This window comes from Moschus berezovskii, chromosome 14 (genome assembly GCF_049115385.1).
Source record: "Moschus berezovskii isolate FMDL1 chromosome 14, NW_MosBer_1.0, whole genome shotgun sequence".
NCBI classification, from domain to species: Eukaryota; Metazoa; Chordata; class Mammalia; order Artiodactyla; family Moschidae; genus Moschus; species Moschus berezovskii.
Genome location: NC_142473.1, coordinates 79,517,501 through 79,542,654, shown reverse-complemented (window position 1 = coordinate 79,542,654; position 25,154 = coordinate 79,517,501). Strand labels below are relative to the sequence as shown.

General features: G+C 51.9%; 1 protein-coding gene across 4 annotated transcripts in view; it reads right to left on the bottom strand.

Annotated features, from left to right (window-relative positions):
- The window catches only part of PRDM11 (PR/SET domain 11), an 87,229-nt gene that overhangs the window by 54,014 nt on the left and 8,061 nt on the right, over positions 1-25,154 (bottom strand). Inside the window, exon 1 of one of the 4 annotated variants that reach the window (XM_088843272.1) lies at positions 24,594-25,154. This exon is cut by the window's right edge and continues 1,727 nt beyond it. The exons of the other annotated variants lie outside the window; for them this stretch is intronic. Coding sequence (XP_088699398.1) covers positions 24,594-24,860 — 267 coding nt within the window. The 5' untranslated portion in view covers positions 24,861-25,154. The remainder of the gene's footprint in view (positions 1-24,593) is intronic. 4 annotated transcript variants of the gene reach the window in all.

Below are 25,154 nucleotides of genomic sequence, written 5' to 3'. Positions count from 1 at the left end.
ATTCACACACAGCACATTCTGAGCCAGTTAGTCTAGAGTTTAGGAGTCTGGACCCGCAGCACCCACTGCCTGTGTTCAAACCCCTGTGACTGGCTGTGGGACCCTGGGCAGGTGTTAAGGACTCAATGTTCTTCAGTGTGCCTGTATTTGGAGACAGGGCCAGTGAGGAGGTGATAAAGTTTAAATGAGATCATATGGATGGGGCCCCAATCTAATAGGGTTGGTGCCCTTTAAGAAGAGGAAGAGACACCAGAGTGCCCTTCCTCTGCTCCCTCCTGCTCTCTCTCTGCACCAGATAAGGGCAGTGGGAAGGTAACTGTCTGCAAGCCAAGAAGAGAGCCTTCACCAGGAACCAAATGAGCCAGCACCTTAGATCTTGGACTTGCCAGCCTCCTGAACCATGAGAAATAAATGTTTGCTGTTTAAGACACCCAGTTTATGACATTTTGTGATGACAGCCCAAGCTAAGACAGTGGGTTTTCTAACTTCTCTGTGCTCCCATTTCTTCATCGGGAAAATGTGGCAAGTATTAGGTTCTATCACAGACATCTCTGTGTTAAATGGACGGAGACAAAACTGGAGGGATCTGGTCACCATCTCTGCACATCAACTGAAGCAAGCTCGTTGGGCAGGTGGATACGAGTGATGTCATGAGGAGTGGTTTTTAATTCTCTCCATTGGATTGGATTGAAGTCAGTCACTTGCAAGCTCTAGTACTCTATTAGGAACTGACTGGTGGGGACCATTTTGCATTGAGCTCTCCTGTTCTAGCCCCTCTGCCCACCCCCGGCTACACCTGTATGCCATCCTCCACCTGTACCCCATGCTCCACCTTGTCAGGGAGCCTGTGAACTTGCTTTGTATTCCATCTGCATTTCACCGGGAAAACTCCTACCCATCCTTCAGCCTCACTGCCACCCCCCACGATATCCTCTCTAGCCCTATGTCCCTTTCCTCATGGTCCTTGTCATCCTCAGAACAGACTCTTTGTAACATGATTGTTCAGTTAATACCTGTTTCCCATGATAGACTAGAGGCTCACCAGGGGCAGGGTGCAGGCCCTGTTGCTCACCACTGAATGGTCAGCACTTGTGACGATGCCTGACATCCGGGCAGAAATAAGTGAAAGACAAGCAAGCTACTAGGGCATAAACGTTAAGGAAGCTCTCATTCTCAGGGTCACGCACTTGCAGGATTGGTACCTGAGAGTGAGTGCCTCCTTAAATTTTACACTTGCTTTCCTTACCTGGTCTCAGCCTGGCCTAGCACATAGCGTATTCTCAATAAATGTTTGTCAAGGGAATTGATGGACAAATGACCCATGTCATAACTCACCCCACCTCCACTAATATGCCCTCTGTCCCCATTGAGAATCTCAACCCTACAAGAGATCTCAAGGGGGTGACAGGGTGGGTGGGCTATTGTTTTGAACCCTCTCCAGGGCACTTTCTCCTGACCTCTATTAGACAAGGTGGGTGCGGCTGGTATTGAGAGGCAGTGAGGGAAAGTGAGGGTGTGAGGGAATTAGATTCCTGAGGCCTGGAGCTGGGATTTGACAGTAAGTGTAAAGCGCGAGCTGTGCAACCACAGGCACGTGACTTCAATGCTCTCGGCCTTAGTGTCTTCCTTGGCAAAATGGAAAGAGTCAAAATTGCCCAGAGAAATCAGTGAGACAAGACGGGGTCAAGGCCCTGGAAAGAGCCAAGTGCTAAGGGTTTATAAAAGACGTTAACAGTCAACTGGCTGCCAGAGGCAAGGGAGTGAGCAGGAAGAGGGAGGAGAGAGGGGAGGGAGGTTATAGAGACAGAGGGGGAAGGAGAGGAGGGAGGAGTAGGCACCAGTAAGAGAACGAAGGCTGGAGGGGAAGAGGGAGAGGAGAGGAAATCAGAGAAGAAAAGATGGAGACAGACAGAGAGAGACGGAGGGAAATGGCCCACAGACCCTTCTGTGCGTCTGAAATGGCCCTGGGGAGACCATCCTCTTATGAGAAAAGCATTCATTTTCATCTCAAAATGAGATGTCTATGAACCACTTCCTTTCAGGTCTTATTTTTCATTTATATCCCACCTTCATCCCATCCTTTTCTAAAAAAAAATTGTGATGATTTATGACATAAACCCATACTCAACAGGACAACTGAACAACCAGAGACCTTGTGGAGAAGGAGTGATGCTAGTTATACCCAGAGTCTATTGTAAGATGGTTGCTGATCTAGTTTTCCATTCAGTTCTGAGCCTCCTGGCAGGAAAGGCAAAAAGGGAAACACAATGGGTTACATAATACTCACTACTGATACCTATTTACTAACTACACAGTTAAGTTTTCCTCATTCTAGGAGGGGTCCAGCTGCCTGGAGAATCAGAATCAAGCCTCACTTACGTGACTGATGTGTATTACAATCCTCTGTGTCTATAACAAAGGCCATGGGGGCAGGGAGGGAGAAGATGGGATATGACAGGACTGAATGGACTTCCAGTTGGGAAGAGAGGGAAAGCACAGGCGTAGGTCCTTTACTGGGTCCATGTCGCAGGCACTGTAAGACCGGAGCCAGGTGAAGCTCCAGCAACCGTTTCTGCGGATTGTTCTGGCTCTGCTTGCCTGGAGAGGGACCTGGGGGAGGGGTGGTCGGCAGGCCTCGTGGAGGACTCCCAAGCTGCTGGCAATGCTCCCTCTCAGCTGGCTCCTCAGAGTCTGCACATGCGGAGATTAGGCATGTTGCAAACCCAGCAATGAGATGCAGACCCAAGAGGAGCGGGCAGAATGCAGCTCAGGAGCCTGCAGCTCTGTTTTCACCCTTGGCAGGGTGCCACAGTCCTGGAATGCCCGGCAGCAAGTGTGGCCAGAGGGATTAGGAATCTGTACCCACTGGGGTACCCTAGAGGCTGGCACCATGAGAATCTGGCAGGTCTCATACCCCTGCAGCATCCTGCATTGTCTCCTCTGATGACAAAGGGACGTGCAGTAAGGGGGCTACTCGAGTCACATGGTGACATGGGCTGGGTCCCAAGCCCTGGGTCTCAGTCCTGGCTGTGCCATAAATTTTTTAGGGGTCCCTGAGCGAGGTCCTGCCTGGCCCTGAGTCTCAGTTTCCTCCTCCTGAAAAATAAAAGGTCTGACACGGTTCTTAACAGTAGACCGTGGTGGGGTAAGCAGGAAAAAGCATGAAATTATTACAGGGAGTTGTTGGATGTACATGTCCAGCAAGCACTGCCTGTAGAAAAAATAAATTATACACCTAGCGCTTATACATAAGATGAATTTGCAAATGTATTCATATGTAGATACTTTTGTGATGAACAAAAGGTAAATTTATTTAAAAGTGTTATTGATTCATAGCTCTGCACCATGTATTTTGTTACTCAGTTGATACCAGCACAGCCATTCACAAGCTGTATAACCTTGAAAAAATTCACTACCCACTCCTGCCTCTGTTTCCCCATCTGTCCAATGGGACAGATAGCAGATCCTATCTCACAGGGCTGTTTTACATAGCACAGTGCCTGGCATAGAATAAGTACTCTATACATATTCTTCTTATCCATTTTATTTATTATTTTAAAAGCGTAGCACACATTAGGTATGGGGCTTCTCCCGTGGTTCAGCAGTAAAGAATCTGCCTGCAATGCAGAAGATGCAGCCAGAGCCGCGAGTTCGATCCCTGGGTCAGGAAGATCCCCTGGAGAAGGAAATGGCAACCCACTCCAGTATTCTTGCCTGGAAAATCCCATGGATGGAGGAGACTGGTGGGCTACAGTACATGGAGTCTCAAAGAGTTGGACATGACTTAATGACTAAACAACAACAACAAAAAAACAGCCACAGCACATTAGGTGGTGATGTTGGTGACATTTTTTTGACATTAAAAGAGGGCCTTTACAAGCAGTCAATACCCTTAATAGAAAAACACTTTTAATAAACCTATGCTATAAAGATGATTATTCCAATAGAAAAAAATGGAAAAGTTGTGAAAGAAAAAAAAAAAGACAAATGGGCAGTATGCTTTATGGAAAACCACAAAACTTTAATACTCAAATAAATATAAATCAAAACAAATAAATATCATCTCTCCTTTATTAAACTGGCAAAGATTAAAAATCTCAATACCAGTCAGAGTTGGCAAGTATGTGGGGAAATAGCCCACATACTCTAGCATTTGGGATAGAAACTGAGGTAACCTTTCTGCAGGGCAATTTGGCAGTGCATATCAAAAGCCTTGAATTGAGCAAAACCTTTGTAGGAGCAATCTCAAATCTAATAATTTATCTAAAGGACATAATTAAGCTGTGTGCAAAGATTTATCCACAAGACTGTCCTCTGCAACACTATTTTTAGTAGTTTAAAAAATAAAACACACAGGAAACAACTTATACCTCAAACACAGAAATTAATACACAACATACAAGAAAATATTAGACAGCAACTAACAACACTTCAGAAGAATATTTATTGACATGGAAACATATGCTCAATATACTGTTAAAAGAAAAATGAAAGTTATGAAGTGAAAGAAGCGAATTGGAAAAAGCTACATCTTGTATGATTCCAACTTATGACATCCTGGAAAAGGCAAAACTGTGGAGACAGCAAAAAGATCCGTGGTTGCCAGGGGCTGGAGGGTGGGAAAGGTGAATAAGTAGAGCACAGAGGATTTTGAGGGCAGTGAAACCACCCTGGATGATACTATAATGGTGGATACATGTCATTATCCATTTGTCCAAACCCATAGAAGGCATCACCCCAGTGAACCTTATGTAAACTCTGGACTCTGGATGATAATGATGTCCGTGTAGGTTCAGCAGTTGTAACAAATGTACATGCCTCTGGGTTTAACTGTATAACCAACAGTTGAATGCCTGCTGGGGTGGTCTCTGGACCAGCCACACAGCTGAGTACTGACGGGTCCAAAGACACTTCCAGCTCTTGGAGTCTGGGCTGGTCCCAAGACTGACGCTGCCATCCACAGCGGGGAAGGGGGTGGGGGGCAGGCAGCAGAGGAAAACTCTGCACTTTCTGCTCGATTTCCCAGTGAACGTAAAACTACTCTAAAAAATAAAGTCTATTTTTTACATGAAAGTTGAGAAAAGATAGGTACAAAACAATTGCATATAAAATGGGATTTAGCTATATGGATTTGCAATACCGGTCTGGCAGATATATTTTGGGATATCACTAGTGGTTAGTTGCAGATCTTATGTTAAAGAGTTTTCATTCTTTTTTGCTTACGTCACTTCAAAAAATTGTAAAAGAACTCTTTGTACTCATTTAGTTGAAAAACTGCCAGAGAAAATGATAACTAACATTCCTCTATCTTTACCCACTTGTCATTAGATGCTGAGACCCAACCAACTATTTAGGGCTTCCAGCGGTGCTAGTGGTAAAGAGCCCGTCTGCAATGCTGGACACCTAAGAGACACAGGTTCAGTCCCTGGGTCGGGAAGATCCCCTGGAGCAGGGCATGGCAACACACTCCAGCACTCTTGCCTGTAGAATCCCATGGACAGAGGAGCCTGGCGGGCCACGGTCCATGGTGTCGCAAAGAGTCAGACACGACTGAAGCGACTTGGCACTCATGCGTGCACAACCAAGTGTTTGGGAGGAAGGAGGAATCCAGATTAAAGACAGAAATGAAAGTGTCAGTGTGCCACCTGATACGCACTGGATGAATGAGTCAATGAATCAATCAATCGCCCAACTGAGCAATAAAGGCCCCAATATTTTTACCACAGAGCACCTGTTTTAATTTCTGTGATTCCCATTTGAAAGGTTTTGTCCATGAAACATATTGCATGGATGCTGTAATACTTCATTCCTTTTCCTAATTTTTTTACAGGTTATGTGAGAAGTTGGGTGAACACATAGGTTCATTGCTATCATTCTAAGCAAAAGCAAAGAAATCTGACATGGTTTATTCACTTGTCCTGCTGATCACACAGAGCCATGCAATTTTCATTACACTTCTCTGTGTTCAAAAAATAGCTTGGTGGATAGAATACTATGCAGAAATGAAATTGGACCACAACTGCACACTGTAGAATATATGAGTCACGATGCTTAGAAAAGAAACGTGACCCCAGAGAGTACACGCTTTGTGGCTCGATTTATATAAAATTTAAAAATAGTCAAAACTATGGTGGTTAAAGGTGTAACCCGTTATCCTTGCAAACAATTACAAAGGGCCAGGAAAGGCAGTTCTAGGAGGCTTGTCACGCCCTATTTCTAGATCTGAGGACGGTTCCCGTCTGAGTATTAGTCCCATTTTCTAAGTTTGTGAAAACACATTGTCACACTTTTACTTCTCTATATGTTAATAAAAACAAAGAAAAAACTCTGCAGGGGCTCTCAGGGCAAGGAGTTCCCGACGGGAGGCCTCTAACCCCATCCAGCGCCTGATTTTGCAGCTGGGGGAACTGAGGTCCAGCCAGTTGAGGCTCCTGTCCCAGTCACAACAGATCTGGTTTCAGGCCTCTATCTACACGTCAATTTTCACAGAGCACCAGCGGTGCAGCTGGTCAGGGACAGTGGAACACGTACTCCCAAGGTGGTTCCTCTTGAAGAATCTTCTCGAGGTGATATGTTGACTCCTTCATGGTAAGACTTTGATAAGGAGTAGGAAGAAATAGTGTCAAGGTTCATGAGTCAAGTGGAGAAGCTGGTGAAGGATGGCACCTATTTAATGAGCTGGCTCCTTACTGTTGGTGGCTTCCCTGGATCCCCCCCTCCTCCCACTAATGAAACCAGATTTTGCTCAGATGCTGCACTTTCGTCATGGGAACGCCTGTCCTACCCTCTGGAGAAAGCACACAGCCATTATTGCAAATGGCAGGTATGTCCTGCAGAAGACCCCAGCAGGAATCCCCCTTAGGATGAAGCTAGCACAGCAGAGTAGTGAGGAGGTATGGTGTAGTAATAAATATATTTGGTCTTTGTCCTAAAGACCTGAGCTCCTGACACCCTTGGCATTTCCCACTAAGAGTGTCTTGTTAGTCACAAGGAGCCCCTTGCTATCACACCTGAGTCGATGCTAACGAGGTAACATAGGATGGGGCCCCTTGATGGACTTAAGATGGGGCTGATCACCAGAAAGACCAAGAGATTCAAGTCAGAACTTTCAGTCCCATCCACTGATGTAGGGACTGGGGAGAAGGGTAAGGGGAGGTACAGATCGAACTCTCTAAAAATTCCCTTTTTTAAAGATGTTTTTATGTGGACCATTTTAAAACTCTTCATTGAATTTGTTACAATATTGTTTCTATGTTTTGGTTTTTTTGGCCATGAGGCATGTGGGATCCTAGCTCCCTGACTGGTGACTGAACCTACAACCCCTGCATCAGAAGGCAAAGTCTTAACCACTGGACCGCAAGGGAAGTCCCCTATAAAAATCTTTAAGATTCGGAGAGCCTCCTGGTTGCTGACCACACCCAGGTGCTGGGAGGGTAGCATGCCTGGAGAGGGCATGGAGGCTCCAAACCCCTCTCCTCATGCCTTGCTCTTCCATTTGGCTCTACCTGAGTTGTATCCTTTATAATAAACCAAAAATAGTAAGTAAAGCACTTGTCTGAGTTCTGCAAATTGTTCTTGGGAGTTACAGCATCTGGGGAGGAGATCGTGGAAATCCATGATTTATGTTGGTCATAAGTATTGCATGGGTGGCCCAAGAATTGCAAGTGGCATTTGAAGTGGGGACAATCATGAGGGAGTGGGTCCCCAATCTGTGGGATTCTGTGTTCATTCTGGATCATTCGTTTCACTTGGTGTCAAAGAATCAGACAGGGCGTGATTTGTTCGGTATTGGAAAGCATCCCTGAGATGGGGACTTTAATCGACCTGGTTAAGGCATTAAATCAAATGGTCCTAAAATCTCTCCCACTTCTGCACTTCCCGTCACATGTTTTCACTCAAGCCTGACCAGGATGGGGTCTCTGTTACTTGCAGGCCTGGCCCTCCTCACTGGTACCCTGTCCCACCAAAGGTACAGGCTTCACCCCCACCTGCTGGGATCCGAACTCTGACTCTGCCTCTGTACAACATCCTCCTCCACGGTGCCTTGGGCCACAGAGGGGCAGAAGGGGGAGCCTGCAGCACTGCACCCCCAGCTACCCTCTCCCCTAAGCTTCCCACGTGGCACTAGTGGTAAAGAACCCGCCTGCCAAAGCAGGAGATGTCAGAGACGTCGTTCCGTCCCTGGGTCAGAAAGATCTCCTGGAGGACAGCATGGCAACCCACTCCAGTATTCCTGCCTGGGAAATCCCCTGGACAGAGGAGCCTGACAGGCTACAGTCCACGGGGTCGCACAGCGTCGGACATGACTGAAGCGACTTAGCATGCTAAGCCCAAGATCTGACCGGACGATCTAACCTGAGCTCTCTCTCATGCACTGCTGCTGGGAGCATAAACTGGGACCTCTAGGGAAGGCAATTTGGCACTGGGAACCTTTCAAAAAATACCCATGACCTTTGGTCTTGCAATTCCACTTCTCAGAATTTCTCCAAGACACATGGGTATGGGTATTCATTGCAGCACTGTCTGGAATGGCAAGAAACAACCAATGTGTCCATCTGGAGGCTGGTTAAGTAAATGAGAGCATATCCACGCTACAGGCAGTTTTTTCAAAGCAGGAAGCACTCTGCCCCTACTGTCCATTCTCCACCCCGCAGCCGGGATGAACCTGGGACCACCTAAGTCAGATCAAATGGCCCCCAGCTCAAAACCCTCCTTGGAGCCCCATCTCACACGGAGCAAACAGCGAAGCTCTTCGGGGGTGTGCCAGCCAGACCCACCCCCACTCACTCTGGACCTCATCTCCTCCCACTGGCGCTTCACTCACCTCATCACCCACCCCCACTCACTCTGGACCTCATCTCCTCCCACTGGCGCTTCACTCACCTCATCACCCACCACAGCCCCAAAGGCTGCCTCGCACAGCCTGCAGCGAGGCACGCTTCGTCTCGAGCTTTTGCACAGGCTGTTCCCTCTGCCTGGCATGCTCTTCCCCCCAGGGACCCGCAGGGCTCACCGCTTCATGCCCTCAGCCCTTTGCTCAATATCACATCCTCCGGTCGCTTGTATAAAACTGCAGCTCCCTTACGCTTTCTACCCCTTCTACCTCACTTCATTTTCCTCCAGAGCACTATTCACCATCAAATATATGCAGTACTTATCTCTGTTACTGGCTGGCTGTCTCCCCGACTAGAATGTAAAATCCAGAAGGTCAGAGATGTATATCTGTTTTGTTCGTTGTTATATCCCCTGCCACTAGAAGAATGCCTGGTGCAAAGTTAAGCACAAATTTGTTGGATGGATTACATAATTTGTGGTGAAAACTAAATTGAGGTAAAGACGACTATATATATAATTTGAGAGGCAGTAAAAAGAATGGTGGTTGAGACCAAGCTGCCCAGGTTTAACTCCCAATGAGGTCAACCCCTGTGTGATGTCATCAGTTCAGTTCAGTCGCTCAGTCGTGTCCGACTCTCTGCGACCCCGTGAATCACAGCACGCCAGGCCTCCCTATCCATCACCAGCTCCTGGAGTTCACTCAAACTCACCTCCATCGAGTCGGTGATGCCATCCAGCCATCTCATCCTCTGTCGTCCCCGTCTCCCCCACCTTCAATCTAAGTGAGCATGATGTCACAGGAGTTCCTTAACCTCTCCGTGCCTGGGGATGTTAATAGCACTGCGAGGATTAAATGAGTTAATCTTTGTTACCTACCCAGAATGGGGTCTGATGCAAAATGAGAAAGCTACATTAATGTGTGTTTTATAAAATAAACATGCCCCGTTTTAATAAAATTAGGAGAGCGTATGCATTTATCAGTGCTCACGCATGCCCAGAAGAGCTCTAGGCTATGACAGCCGCTGCTCCTGAGACTGAGGGCTCAAGTGGGGAACGGGACTTGCTTCTCGCTGAGTTGCACACCAGATCCATGCATTTCTAACGTAAAAAAATCGCTCAGTAATGTACGTGCGCACGCTTAGTCTCTCAGTCCTGTCCGACTCTTTGTGACCCCATGGGGTGGACTGTAACCCACCAGGGTCCTCTGTCCGTGGGATTTTTTCAGGCAAGAATACTACAGTGGGTTCTCATGCCCTCCACCAGGGGATCTTCCTGACCCAGGAATCGAACCCAGGTCTCCTGCATTGCAGGTGGATTCCTTACTGCTGAGCCACCGGAGAAGCCCTAGAAAAAAATGCCTAGGAGTTACTAACTGTCGAGGCTGGCTGACGGACGCATGGAAGTTTATTATATTCTTCTATCTTTTCTGCATAGTAAAACGTTTTAGAGTACATATCACTATTTATAGCCTAAAAAATTAGTCCCAGGCTGCCCTACCTCCTCTCCTTCCAGCATGGCAGCAAGTGGCACAGAACAGGAGGCAGTATCTGCTGATAGACAGAGGGTGGACAGGGGTGGGGGACTCCCTCCAACCCCCTGCTGTCCCCATGGAAGGGGACCCTGAAGTCCATTCCCTGAGACCCAGTTGGCTCCAGGATTCCAAGCACCAAGGGGAGAAGGGGGTGTGCTTGTGGAGGGCAGGGTCAGGCTGCAAGCAGCATAGGGTCTCTGGGCTGAGCTACCAGGGGCCAAAGTGGGAGGAAGGTAAGGTCTTGATGGGCAAAGGCCTGGATATGTACATTCATTGAATGTTCTGCATTGATTGCTGGCTGGGTGGCAGGGAGATACTGGATACCCAGCATGTCCTCTGGTGTCCCCAGCTCCTTACCTCTATGATGCTAATGCAGAAGGCAGAGTCTGTAAGCAACCTGCCCCCAGGTCCCACCTGTGGCTCTCAAGAGCCAGCGCTGGCTCTCACATCTCACTGCCTCCTATGGGTTGTTAGAGCTGAAAGGATGCACCCAGGCTTCAAAAGTGTTAGTCACTCAGTCCTGTTCAACTCGTCTCGATTCCATGAATTGTAGCCCACCAGGCTCCTCTGTTCATGGAATTCTCCAGGCCAGAATACTGGAGTGGGTAGCCATTCCCTTCTCCAGGGAATCTTCCCCACTCAGGGATCAAACCCAGGTCTCCTGCACTGCAGGCAGATTCTTGACCATCTGAGCCACTAGGGAAACCTGGCCCAAAGCCCTCCTTTCTAGACGAGGAAATGCAGGCCCAGACACAGTGACTTGCTCAAGACCTCCCAGGGGAAAACCCTGGGAGATGCAAAGCCACCGCCACCCAGCCTGCACCTGGCAGCCCCTCCCCCAGCTCCGTTCTCTCTGCCCCTCCCCTCTGCACTACTCCCACCGATTCTCAGAGCGGAAGCCTCTACTCCACCAGGTAGGACCCTGAAGAAACACCGTGTGGTGTTTTGGCCACAAGCAAAGGGGTACCACTGTCTGCACCACGAGACAGTGGGGGAAAGGCCTGTGGAGGGAGGGGGCTGCAGGGCCAGCGGGGGCCCGGTGGGTCTGACCCCAGCCTTTACTTCTGCCGTCCCCTTCTGCTTCCTGCTCTCCTCCCTATTCCATCTCGCCCTGCCATTCTCTGGCTGTTTACTTACCCAGTTTATTTACCCAATTCTGCCCAGAATTTCAGAATTACAAGACACCTCACAAGTCACCTAAATCCCTCTTCTCCCGGTGTGGTCCACAGACTGGCAGTAGGGCCATTACCTGGCGCTTGTTTGAAATGCGGAATCCAGGGCTCCACCCCCAGACCTCCCAAATCAGAGTCTGCTTTAAAACAAGAGGCTCCCCAAGTGACCTGTATGCCCAGTGGAGTCTGAGAAGCACTAGTCTACACTGCCAGAGGCTGGAAGCCACAGTGTATATCATCCCTGAGCACGCACGAATACCTCTAACAGGGAACCAGGTAGCCAGGCCACCCTTCCTTCCTGGGACAAGTAAGGCATGTGTGTGTGTGTGTGTGTGTGTGTGTGTGTAAGGCATGTGTGTTTGTGTGTGTGTGTGTGTTTGATGGAAGGGGCGGTCCACAGTGGGCCCTAAGGTGTGTGTGTGTGTGTGTGTGTGATGGAAGGGGCGGTCCACAGTGGGCCCTAAGGTGTGTGTGTGTGTGTGTTTGGTGGAAGGGGCGGTCCACAGTGGGCCCTAAGGCGTGTGTGTGTGTGTGTGTGTGTGTGTGTCTGTGTGATGGAAGGGGCAGTCCACAGTGGGCCCTAAGGTGTGTGTGTGTGTCTATGTGATGGAAGGGGCAGTCCACAGTGGGCCCTAAGGCGTGTGTGTGTGTGTGTGTGTGTGTGTGTGATGGAAGGGGCGGTCCATAGTGGGCCCTAAGGCGTGTGTGTGTGTGTGTGTGTGTCTGTGTGATGGAAGGGGCAGTCCACAGTGGGCCCTAAGGTGTGTGTGTGTGTCTGTGTGTCTGTGTGATGGAAGAGGCAGTCCACAGTGGGCCCTAAGGCATGTGTGTGTGTGTGTGATGGAAGGGGCGGTCCACTGTGGGCCCTGACAAGTAAGGCATGTGTGTGTGTGTGTGTGTGTGTGTGTGTGATGGAAGGGGCGGTCCACAGTGGGCCCTGAGCACCCCCTGCTGAGTTTGTCACACTGTAAGCCTGCACCACCTCCCACCCTAAGCCATTTCCGTAGCTAGTCACACAGGTAACTAAGTCAGTCATGGCAACACAGCACAAATACCGTACAACTGCTCGCTCCCCAGAGGAGGGGAGCCGGCTTGATTACTGCTGGCTACAAAAGGTGCCAAGTCCTCAGCCCTGAGTTCTTCCAGTGTGGCGTAATTTACAGTGCCCACCTGGGCCCATCGTATCGCCCCCTGGAACCTGGGGGCAGAGTACCTGGTGCTACCGTGCTGATGAGCCCGCTGATTCTTGTGCTGGGGGTAATATATTGTCTGGCTGATCCACGGAGTGTGGGCCACAAGTAGCCTCTATGCCAGGAGATTAGGGCTCTTTCCTAACTGAATATATGCACAGGGGCATCTTATGTGGATGAGTGCACCATCAGTGGCCATTTATGAAGAATTAACTATCTTCCCACATTCCCATGAAACAGCGTACACATGTGGGTTTATTCATACACTAGGACCTGGATTTGAGGGGATTCAAAGGGAACCTGGCTCTTCTTGAGCACCTCCATCGTGCCAGGACTTGGGCCAGGAGCTCCACTTTTTTCTTACCTCACTTAATCCTCTCTGCAACCCTGCAGGGTAGATTCTATCTGTCTTACCCTTGAGGAAACTGAGGCTCTAGTAGCTCAAGCTTGAAACGGCAAAAAGCATAAATCATCTGGACACAGCAGTAAAGAAGTAAATAAAGAGGGAGCTGATTTCAGAGCCCCCCTGTAAAGGCAAGGCGCCGTGATTACTAATTATTGTAATGACTGTATGTCAAGTTGCACCAAACAGTGTTCTGGGGCTTCCTGGGCTGGGCTGACAAGCTCCCCACTGAGGAGGCACTTACACTCCACAGGGGTAAACGTGGCAAAGACCAAGGATGCAAGACCTTCATCCTGGTTTTCCAGGAAGGAGCAGGAGGGGTATGGATGTGGCTGATGCCAGGCTCTGTACCCGGGGTTCTACACGTACTGTGGAGGAGATCCATTCATTTACTCTTGACTTTCTCATGCTGTGGAGTGCCAGGCACTGCCCTAGGTGCTGGGAACCTGGGGGGAACTAGGTCCCTGCCCTCGTGAGGCTTGCAGCCCGGGAAGAATGTCTGTAGGTTTCCCCGCTGGCATCCATTCCCTCTTCTGGCCCCGAGCCCCCAGGTGTCCTTTTCGAAAAGGAGCCCCCTTTTCAAAATGCTTCACTCTGATTGACTGGCCCAAGAACTGATCCACAGCAGACATATCTGCCCAGCAGAGTGAACGGTGCAGGGAAGTGGGGAAGGGAAAAGGACCCAGCTAATCAAGAGCTGCAGTTTGGGGGCTTTGGAGGAATCTGCTGGGAAGAGGAGGCACTGAAAGAATAGAACATAAGTACAGACCCCCTGGCAGCCAGTCACTGTGCCACCTTGCCCAGCAGCCTGCCTATGAGCGCAGCCAGGAGAGAGGGAAGCAGAGTCGGACAGATAGGCCCCGATGACACTGTGTGAGCCCTGGATCCAACTGCGCCTGAAGCCATCGACACTCGTAACCTCACTTTGCTGGGCCTGTAAACTCCACTTTTGCCTAATTCTGCTAAACTGGGGTTTCTGTCTGATTATATTTAGTCCCTTCAACAATCTTCTGAGTTCAATTTTACTGTACTTGTTTTTCAAATTAAAAAAATGAAGGCTCAGAGAGGTTAAGTAGCTTGAACAAGGATGCAAAGCAACTCTCTAGAGACTCACCAGGTCAAAGTCTCTGCCCCTTTCCACTACTCCAGGGTGGCAGTCTAGTGTTGAGGGTGATAAACGGCAATTGCGGGGAGGGGGGTAGGGTCTTCCATGGCAGGGAGTGAAGGGAGGGACCTCCTCGGAGAGGTGGCCCCTGAGGAATGATTAGAACAAGAACTTGCTCTAACCAGAGACAGGCTTAGAGAGAGGCAGCAGAAGTACGGATCCACAGCTTACAAACGGATGGCTGACTTTTTTCCAATTTTTATTTTTGCTTTGGTTGCCAACTCTAAAGAAACAGAAGATTTCGTGTAAAAACATGGATGTTCAGCTTCTCTGGAAAATCAGAAGCGTTCGCAACGCCAGGCAGGGGGTCCCACATGGCAACAGTTTGCCAGGGCTGGGTGGTAGCGGCCAAGTGGGCGGGGCACTGACTGTCCACGTCTCCGGTGGACCCGTGTCCCTCCTGCCTGGGCCGGGTTGCTGAGTGTGTGGCCTGTGTGGCAGAGACCAGAGTGCTGTGTAGACGCTATCCTCTGGGAACTCAGCCTCGGGTGAGATGGGGCTGCTGGGGAGGAGCCTCACCGGCGCCCCAGCCTCTGTCCAGCCTGGCTGCACCCAAGAATGGCCCAGCACGGTTCTCAGCAGGGGCTCAATACACATTTGGTGAAGGGAAGAAGAAAACGAGACGGCGAGCTGGGGGCTTCCAGGAGCACTCACAGTGAGTTTATAAACCCACTCCAAGAAAGAGGCAGCTTGGCAGAGAAGTCAGGAAAATCTCGGGTTCCACAAACTATGGCTCTACCACATACAGCTGTGTCATCTGGGGAGTTTATTTCACCTTCTGGGCCTCCAGTTACCCCTCCATAAAATGGGGATAATAATAGTCAAAGAGGGGTGTTGTAAGCAAAATGGTGAGCAGTCAGTAAATAACCATTAGCCTGACTTCTTCCACAAGTCACTGTCCTGAGCTAAATTCCTTCTTCTCTCTGAGCCTCAGTTTACCCAAGGTGGTTAGGTTGGACTTTCAGCCAGAGCCGACCAGCTCTGGTACTCTGTGACTATGAAAATTCAGCATTCCTGCAAACTCCCAGAGCTGGGCCACAAAGAAGCACCCCAGCAGGTCACAGGAGTCTCTCTGCTGAACCACTCCACCACTAGGGGTCAAAAAAACCCCAAATGATTCCAAATTCATTTCAATTCAGCCCAAGTTCCAGCTCCAGGACCTGCAAAATCATAACCCAAAGGCACAGGGATACAGCTGGAAGGACCGAGTCCTGGTAGGGAGGGCCCTTCGGGGGATCCCGGGGTGTCCGGTCCTTGCCTCTGAGCACGCGGGCAGGGCTCCGCACAGGCGCCTCGCTGCGGCTGGCGCCCGGGCACCCAGCTGGCAGAGCCGTTTCCATTCCCTCGCACACGCCCCCAGATGGGAAATGATTCATGAAAACCAAGAAGGTAAAATTAGCCCAGAGGCTGCCGAGTAATTTATGCAGCCAGCAGCCCCGGGAGGGAGGGGAGGCCCCCGCTGCCAGCTCACTGTGGCCTCCTGGGGGCTGGCGGAGGCCAGTCTGGCCATCAGCAGCCTCTGCCTCTCGGGTCTTCTATTTCTGGACTCAGCCTCCAGAGGCTTCCGGAACTTTCTCTGATTCCCTCCCCCCCAACAATTTTCCAACCCTTCAACAGATCCATGCATGCCACTGGGGAACCAGCTAAGTGTCAGTGGGTAGCTGGAGAGACATGCCTGCATTTCATCCTAAACTCAACTCAGGGGGACCATGTCACCTCCTGTTACAGCAGTGAGGAAACAGGCTCAGAAAGGCCAAGTGGGCGGCCAGAGGTGAGTGGGAAAGCCTGTATTCAAACCCAGATCTCGCAGCCTCCAGAATCAGTGCTTGCCTCCCAGGTGGGGGTACTGTCTGCCGAACCCCAGTTTCCCAGGGCCCACCCAGGGGAGTGCAGCCGGTGGAATCCCCTGGCAAGCCCCACCTCAGCCTGCCATATGCTTCTCACTGTCCCAGGACTGTCTGGGACCAGAAGCGGGTCCTTGATTCCAAGCCCATTGTCCCCCAACCGGCAAGGCCGAGAGTCCCCAGCAGCCTAGCGTCTTCCAAAGGGGCTGAGAAAATGCCAGTCGGGTCCTAAGGCATAAACCACACCCCTGAAAGGGAAGGGCAGAACAGCAGTGAGCCCTACGGTCCCACTTCACAGGGCTGTGCGCCCAGGCCCAGAGAAGGGTAGGAGCTCACTCAAGGCCACCCGGCAGATCTACAACAGATCCTGGGATGGATCCTGGCATCTCCTGAGTAACCCTGCGGAGAGCCTGCTGTCAGAGCTGTGCACCAAGGGAGCACACCTGAATGGGGGCTCCTGCCACACAGGAGACCTCCAGGGGCCCTTGATCTGGCTCTGCCCCAGGCACCTGCCCCACTTTTGAAACCCACAGTGAGGAGCTGGAAGGGGCCCCCAGAAGGCGGTGGGTGAGGCCTGGAATCACGCTCCACACCTGTGGGAACCTGGGTGAGTCACCTCGCCTCCCGGAGCCTGGATGAAAGACAGGCATGGGGAAATGACAAGAAAAACGAGGGAGGGAGCTACCCAGCCGGCTGTGAGCAACCCACAGGAATGCAGGGGTCTGCACGCACCCGCTCACAGGGCTCACCCTCCGCCCCTCTGGCCCCTGGCTCTGCCCAGAGGAAGTCCAACACCAGCAACGGGTGACACCCCACAGGCACCCATGCAGATGGAACTCGCCTCCGTCCCCACCAGTGAGACAGCTCAGAGCCGCACCCTGGCTCCCAGGATGGTTCAGAGCCACTTGGAGGCACCGTCTGCGCAAAGGGACCACAGCCACCGTGGGCTGGCCCTGACCTCAGCACTTTGAAACATCAGCATGCGGTACTCTTCCCATCAACACTGGAGAAAAGGTGGCTGCCCCTTACTTTGCTGCCGCTCAGAGAGGCCGAGTCACTTGTCCAAAGCCTCACATCCATTCACACAATTATTCCCAACAAATGCATACTGAGGCCCGCCATGGCTCAGGAACCAGGATAAGATAGGTGGGTGTCACTCTCCTGGCTGAGAGGCCTTATCGTGGGGCAATGGGCAACTCTGAACCCCTCTGCTGGGATTCCAGTCTCAGCTTCACCCTGCCCCCCATATGACCACGGGAAGTCACTTCTCTGCGCCTGTTCCCCACTAAATGGAGATAATAACAGTGCCTACCTCCTGAGGTTATTCCGAGGAGTAAGTGAGATATTATGAGTCAAGACAGCATAGCACCTGGCACATAGCAAGTGCTCAGTAAACGTGAACAGTTACTGCTGAGCCAGGACCCAGCCCATATTCCTCTTCTGACACAGCATCCGTGCTTTAACTCAAAGCTGGGCCAGCTCAGTGTCCTCGGTGTGACCGGCAGCACGACTGCTGAAGGTCCACGGGGAGAATCAGGGAGTGGGTTCAAGTTTCCCATCTGCCAGCCGCCAGTTCAGGCCAGCCCCCTGTGCCTTTTGGAGCTTTGCTTCCTCCAGTCTTAAAACGCGTCCCATGATGGCTAGTCTCCTGCCTCCCCAGAGAAGCACCCAGGGTCCCCAGGGTGGCTGCAGACCCTTGCCCACACCACAGGACAGGCCCAGAGAGAAAGCTGCTTCCCGCGCAGGGGCACATAGCCTCAGCTGAAGCAGCCACTCTCTGTCCTGCCATCTCTGGCTGCTGAGAGTGTTTGTGGCTGGTGCTGGGAAAGGGCCGGGCCCCAGGCCAGCGTTGGTGCTTCTCGCCTCTCAGGAAATAATTCCAACCCTCTGTGCTCACTGACCACACATGCCACGGACCAGAGGGCAAGAGGACAGGCAAGGCTGCCCCACTGGGCACCTTCTGCCAAAACTATCACACTGGGTGGCCTCATGAAAAAGAACTGAACAAGGAGCCAGTTGGCCTGGGTATATTCCCTTAACCCTGCCAGCGCCTAACTGTGCTGCCCTGGGAAAGTCACTTGACATCTCTGGGCCTCTGTCTGCACATCTGTGAAGTGGCCTTGAGCAGGCTGCCTACTTCAGAGGGCAGCTGTGCAGAGCTGGTTAGATGGTGGCATAAAGGTGGTTTCGAACCTAAAAGGAGGGGAAGAGGGATGGAGGTGTGAGAAAAAGAGCAAAGGGGCCATCCTTTCCAGCACTAACTAGATGATGAACTGCAGAGATTTACCCCAGGGGCTGAAAGATAAACCCAGGCCTGGACCAGCCAGTGTGGTCCAGAGAGGCCCCAGGGCTCTCAGGGGAGAGCTTGGCCCCGGGCGGCTTTCTTCTCCTGCTCACCCTGCAGGCCAAGGGAGATCAAATCCCTGGCCACAACAGGCCCCATTGAGAGTCGGCAAATCTGCCCGAGGTGTGGGGTTACATTACCAGGTTCCTAGCCACCATCAGCAAACAGAGGGTCAGGCTGACCTCCTTCCCTCCCCACAGGCCTCGATCCAGAACCGACAGGGCCGAGCCAGGCAGAAATCTGATCGTCCGCTGCCTTCCCAGGCAGCAGCCTCCTCTGGGAAATCAGTGGACAGTGGGCTGAAGCTGTCGCAAAGGCTGGAGCCATCCCAGGCGGCCCCCAGGGAACACAGGCCTTCTGCCCTCAGAGGTGGGTCTGGAGCTAACGCAGACAAGACCCCTGGATGACAACATTCTTGGGACTTTCACCAGCATCGTGAACATTATACACGCTCGTTTCCTCGGTCCTCATGGAAGTGCTACACATGCCACTGTGATCTGTTTTACAAAGGATGAAACCAGGCACGGAGGGGTGAAGCCAATTTCCCAGAAACACGAGGATCTGAACCAAGGCACTTGGATTCCAAAGTTTACTTATCACAATCACCACCAGAAACAGGTGACTTTTTTTACTTTTTTTACCTTTTACTCAAAAAACACACCTTTTAAGTTAGGGTAGAAAAACCCAAGTGTGAAAGAGAAAAGACTCCAGGGGCCATGGCTGTTGTTTCCAGCTCTCTGGGGACTGGCAGAGGGCAAGGGAGCATATTTTCTCTCTGGCTAAAGAAGAGATGCAGGAATAGCTGGAGATCCCCAGGGAGACATTTGGTTCTGTGCAAAGCCTCAGTGGACAGACTTTAAATATTGCACAGCAATTTTTAAAAAATGCAACTGGCTCCCATAACCCAGCAGCAGCACAAGAATAAAATTAGAATTAAGCTAAATGTACAGCAGTAAGAGAATGGCTAGATAAATGATAATCCTCTCCACTGATACACTACTGTGTTCAGTTCAGTTCAGTCACTCAGTCGTGTCTGACTCTTTGCGAACCTATGGACCGTAGCATGCCAGGCCTCCCTGTCCATCACCAACTCCCAGAGCTTACTCAAACTCATGTCCATTGAGCCGGTGATACCATCCAACCATCTCATCCTCTGCTGTCCCCTTCTCCTCCTGCCTTCAATCTTTCCCAGCATCAGGGTCTTTTCCAACGATTTACAATGATTTACAATGATACACTATTATGTATCAGTTTAAAAAAAAGGTAAAAGAAAAAAATGATGGTAAGCTCACTATGTAAAACTATGACTAGACCCAAAGTTAAGTGAGAAGAGCAATTTTCAGACGAAACCGCTTGTTGAAACGTACATCTGTGAGTGCATGCATACACACATGCTACAACGGTACATATTCCCTCAGGATCTATCTGCAACGTACAGACGAAGATCTAGAAGGATACACAGCAAAGTAATGACAGAGATGGTAAGCCCTGCGGAGGAGGTTGGAATGCTATGGTTATCAAGAAAATCATGTTTCACTTTTTAAATAATACTTACTTTTTTATAGCAAAAATCTATCTGTATATTCTTTATATAATTGAAATTTAGTAAAACAACGTAATAAAAATACAAGGAGATGTCTTAGGAACAGTGAGCTACTGGTCCCTGGATGTGTACAAGCCCGTGCATTGGGGTGGAAGCATTTACCACAAGGATGGAGGGGTCCAGCCTTCTGAACCTCACAGCCTCATCAGAGGAGTAGGAGAAAAGCCCTTACTGTCCTGCATTGTGAATGTTTTTAAAGAAGCACAGAATCTCAGACCCTGGAGGAGGGAGAGGCCAGGAACTGTGGACCCTCACAGTGACACTGGTGTGTCAGAGGCCCACAGGCCAGCTTCTGAGTCCACCTCCGGCCACCCAGCTCCCCGCCGTTCCCCTCGCCCCAGTAATGCCCAGTCCTGGCCCCTCTGTCCCAACAACCCCCAGCCCCCGGCCAGCATGTCTGCATCAGGCTTAGACTCCCAGGATCGGGGCCATGTCTTTGGGAAGACCTCACACTGGGGGACAGGAATTCAGGAAGGAAGGAGAAAGTGGACGTAAAACAGTTATAGGGCTGAACACGCCTGACTGTGAACTGAGTCCAACAGCCTGAGCCCCAGCCCGGGCCAGACCCCCAGTCCTCGCCAGGCACCTAGCTCCTGACACTGTAACAAGCCAAGATCAATGACACTCTCACCTTCAGGACAGCTGCCAGGCCAAGAAAAGAGCCAGGATCCACTCCCCTAGTGGTCCAGTGGCTAAGAGTCCACGCTTCTAATGCAGGGGGCCCAGGGTTTGATCCCTGGTCAGGGAACTAGATCCCACACACCGCAACTAAAGATCCCACATGCCACAGCCAAGACCTGGCACAGCCAAGACAATGAACACATATTTTAAAAAAAGGAAAAGAGCCACCAGGTATGGGTCCAAGTTCCAGCTCTGCCCCGGACTTCCTACAAGACCGTGACAAAGTCACTGAACCCTGAGGAGCCTCAACTCCCTCATCCACAAAACGGGCTCACAGTATCCACCTCCCAAGCCTACCGTGAAGATGAAATGAGACAGCATCCACATAGCTCCTTTGTGAACCATACAGACTCCCCACAAAACACAAGGCCTCATCCTTACCACGGATGAGAAAAGGAGGCGGCCACACCTGAGGGCCAAAAGCAGCCACACTTGCTGCAAGACAGGCGTGAGTCCATCCAAAAGGGCAAAGGAGCCTTTCTTGGCCAGTGTCCCTGACCGAGAGTCAGGGTGCTCGGGGGGCAGGGGCAAGCGGGGAGCTGCCAAGAAGTGCCAGGGGGGAGTCCTGGTTTCTACCTGAAACTGGGGAAAGGGACCCTGGGAGATGGGCCATCAAGTCCTGGCCTCACCAGCCCAGGAAGCTGGAGCTGGGGCGGGTGACAGAGCTACAGGGAGGCCGGAGGAAGAAACAGCAAGGCTCAGTCCCTGCCAGATGAGGCTGGAGCAGAGGGCCGGCCTTGGAGGACCACACCTGGGAAGCAAGGCCACACAGCCCATGAAGAATAGGCTCGGAGGAGCGCCTATGAGGAGAGGGGTGGCCAAGATGCAAGATGGTGCCACCCACTGCTCACAGTGAGAAGCGCCAGGTGTGGGAGAGGCCAGGGCAGCAGGACGAAGCCTGGAGGGCGGGAGGCGGGGAGTCCAGCTGCCCCAGAGTAGCCCTCTCCTGCCTCAGGAGAGGCAAGCCTCCAAGCACCACTAGAGTGAAAGTGAAGTCGTTTAGTCGTGTCCAACTCTTTGTGACCCCATGGACTGTAGCCCACCAGGTTCCTCCATCCATGGGATTTCCCAGGCAAGAGTACTGGAGTGGGTTGCCATTTCCTTCTCCAGGGGATCTTCCTGACCCAGGGATCGAACCCGGGTCTCCCTCACTGTAGGCAGTTACTTTTGCCATCTGAGCCACCAGGGAAATCCCTTCCAGCACCACCAAGGCCACGGTCAAAACCAAAGCACCCCAGTGACTCCTGGGAACGCCTGCTGGACTCCCCGCTGAATGGCAGCCAGACAGGCCTGCTGCGTGGGGCCCCACCACCAACAGGGAACTGCAGGGAGGGAGCCAGAGCCTGGGCCACCCCGCACAGGGCCTCGGAGAGGAGAGTGTAGGTGGCACCGTCTGCTCCCGGGAGCTGGCCTCATGGGGACAGCAACCCTGCCTCGCCACCTCCATCAAGCGTCCAGCCCTCAGGCCTCAAAAGCAGGCCTCAGCTCTCAGCTCTGGCCCATCAGAGAGGGTTCATGCAGGAAGCAGCTTCAGGCTTTCATCCACGGCTCACCTCTTAAGCAAACCCTAGGCTCCTCACGTACCAGCCTCCTGGGGCCTGGCCAAGCCCCCAAACTCAGCCCCGGGCTTCAGGCCTTCCCCCTCCCAAACACAGCCCTGGACTCCTACAGGCGGCCGACACACCCCATAAGCTCGCAGCACTGGCAGCTTGGTGGTGGGGGGCACAGAAGTGTTCTGCCACGGCCATCCAACCACACCAGATGCCCACCCACTGAACAGGACGGCCTGGGAAGGCCCGCCCCTCACACCGGAGAACGGCCTGCCTATCCAGCCCGGACTGACTCCTGGAGCAACTAGGTACCAGCCAAACTCTGGAGTCTGCTTACCAGCCATTCACCCCTCTGGGGACCACAAGAAAGCCTCCCTCAAGGCCAAAGACCAAAGGGAACTTCCACAGGGATGGCCCTTTCAGGCCTTAAAGCACCTACACAGTGGTGATCTTATGCCCCATCTCAGGACCTCTGACCCCAGGCCAGTCTTGAGGTCTCAACTCCTTAGCTGAGCAGTCAAGGCTTTCCTGGGCTGGCCCTGACCTGCTTCTCCAGGGCCCGTCCACCACCTCTTCTCCAAACACCCTGATCACCTGCCGTGCCCAGAACCCTCAGATCCTCACGCCGCCTGCCTTTGCACAAACTGCTCCCGGCGCCAACCACGTCCTTCCCTCTTCCCCCACCAGGCAAACTTCTACTCCTCCTTCAAGGTCCAGCTCAACAGCACTTCTGGGAAGCCTAACCTCCCTCTCCCTCCCTGGCCACCAAGGCAGAATACTTGCTCCTTTTCCCACCTTGTCCCTGAGCAGCAGGGCACTTCCTACCTTCAATCACAGTTAGGATCTGGGCCAGAGCTGCTCAAGCTATTTATGGTAAAGAGGCTTCTTTTTTTTTTAAAGTTTTCCAATCTGTTGCCAAATGATGCTCTTGTAGCTGACAATAAAAAATGATGCAGCAGTGTCAAGTTGCCGATATGAGTTTCTCAACACTTCCTCTAAGGTCTGCACCTACCGTGCTAACAGCAAACTCACAGATGGGCAGCAGTTTGTGGAGCACCCTCTCCCTGGCCCTGGGGGACTCTGCCCCTGGCGTTTCCGGTGCAGGGCCCATCCAAATTATGTTTATGTTTGGACCTCCAGAGCCCAAAGGGGTGCTCTCTGAACAAGTGCCGACCCAAAGGCTGCACGGGCAGGTCCCAGCAACCCAGGAACAGGGACCTGTGCCAGGCACCCCCATTTCTCAGGTGAGCACGCAGAAGCGCAGACAGGGTAACTGGCCTGATGTCACTACTGGTCCATGTCGCTCTTTCTCTTGCTGCCTGGCATCTCAGGGCACACTCTTCTGGAATCTGCAAGCCCTCCCAGCACAGGCTCCTGACGGCAGTTCCCACTGCAGTAACAGTGAGGCAGCCCCTCACAGCAATGAAGAGCTCGGCCTCTGGAATCAGGCCTAACCTGGGTTCAAATCCCGGTTCAGCCTTTAATAGCTGTGTGACCTTGGGTAAGTCACCTCACGTCTCTGGGCCTCAATCTTTGCTCTATAAACTGAGGCTAACAAGATGATGTGGGCAGCACTCTGCTTCAGGCAGAGCCCATATACACCTATAAGCTTCATTCAGGTTTGGCTGTTACTGATGTTTATAAAGGGCTTCCCCAGTGGCTCAGTGGTAAAGAATCTCCCTACAATGCAGGAGCCGCAGGAAATGTGGGTTTGATCCCTGGGTCAGGAAGATTCCCTGGAGAAAGGCACGGCAACTCACTCCGGTATTCTTGTCTGGGAAATCCCATGGACAGAGGAGCCTGGCGGGCTACAGTCCATGAGGTTGAAAAGAGTTCGACACAACTGAAGCAACTTTGCATGCATGACCGCACAATGTTTACGAAAGACATGGGATCGCCCCATCCAAAATTCTGACCTGGATCTTCCCTTTCTGCTCATCCTCCCTTTGCAAGACCCAGAATCTCCTCTTGGGGGTAAATTCTGCTCATTTGCTGAGTTGGCTGATTCCCGCTGCAGACCCCATTGCCCTGCCCCCCCCCACCCCAGGCTAAGGGGTTTCTGCCTTATGACACCTTCAGCCTCTGAATCTCTTCCCCTCCTCCCCAGATATCAGCCCCCTCTGACTTTTCCTCTGGGACACAGTTGGTCTGAGGAAGGGCCTTGACCCACCCCAGGAAAAGCCCAATTTGCTGGGATTGGAGCAGTGAAGTGTTGGGTTGTGTGGTTGAGTGGGGTCCCAGCCTTCAACTCCTCCCTCACCCACCCACCCTGTACCTTGGGCCACGACAATGCCGAGTCCAGCCCGGCCAGCTCCCAGTCTGCTGCCCCTATGAGAGGCTCACTCCCTGCTGAGGCCGTGGGTCGGGTAGGCCGCTCCCCATGCCCTGCAGCCGTCCTGGAGCCTCCCAAGCTGGCCATGTCCATCCCCTGGGCATCAGGCAGCAGGATCCCACCCCAGTCCTCAGCACTTTTCCTTGGGGAAAGTACGAGATAGTGAGAGAAGCCGCTCTGGGGAAGCTGACATCGTGGGGGTGGTTCCATATATACTTGCTCAGTGACGTCCACATAAGCCCAGCCCAAGACAAGCTGATAGCCTGCCTACTGATCCCTCTCGCCCCCAACCCTGCCTGGAAGAAGCAGTCTACCGGTCAGCACATCGCTGACCACCCCTGTTTCTTCACGCACATCGCCTGGGGTCTGCTGCTTCGGTCCCGCCAGAACGGGGGAACTCCAGCCATCGCAGATATGTAAGCAGGAGCCGGACAGCCTGCCCTTTGGGAAGAAATGGGCCAAACACTCTCAGAGGCCCTCCTTGTGCTCTGATTCCAGGAAGTG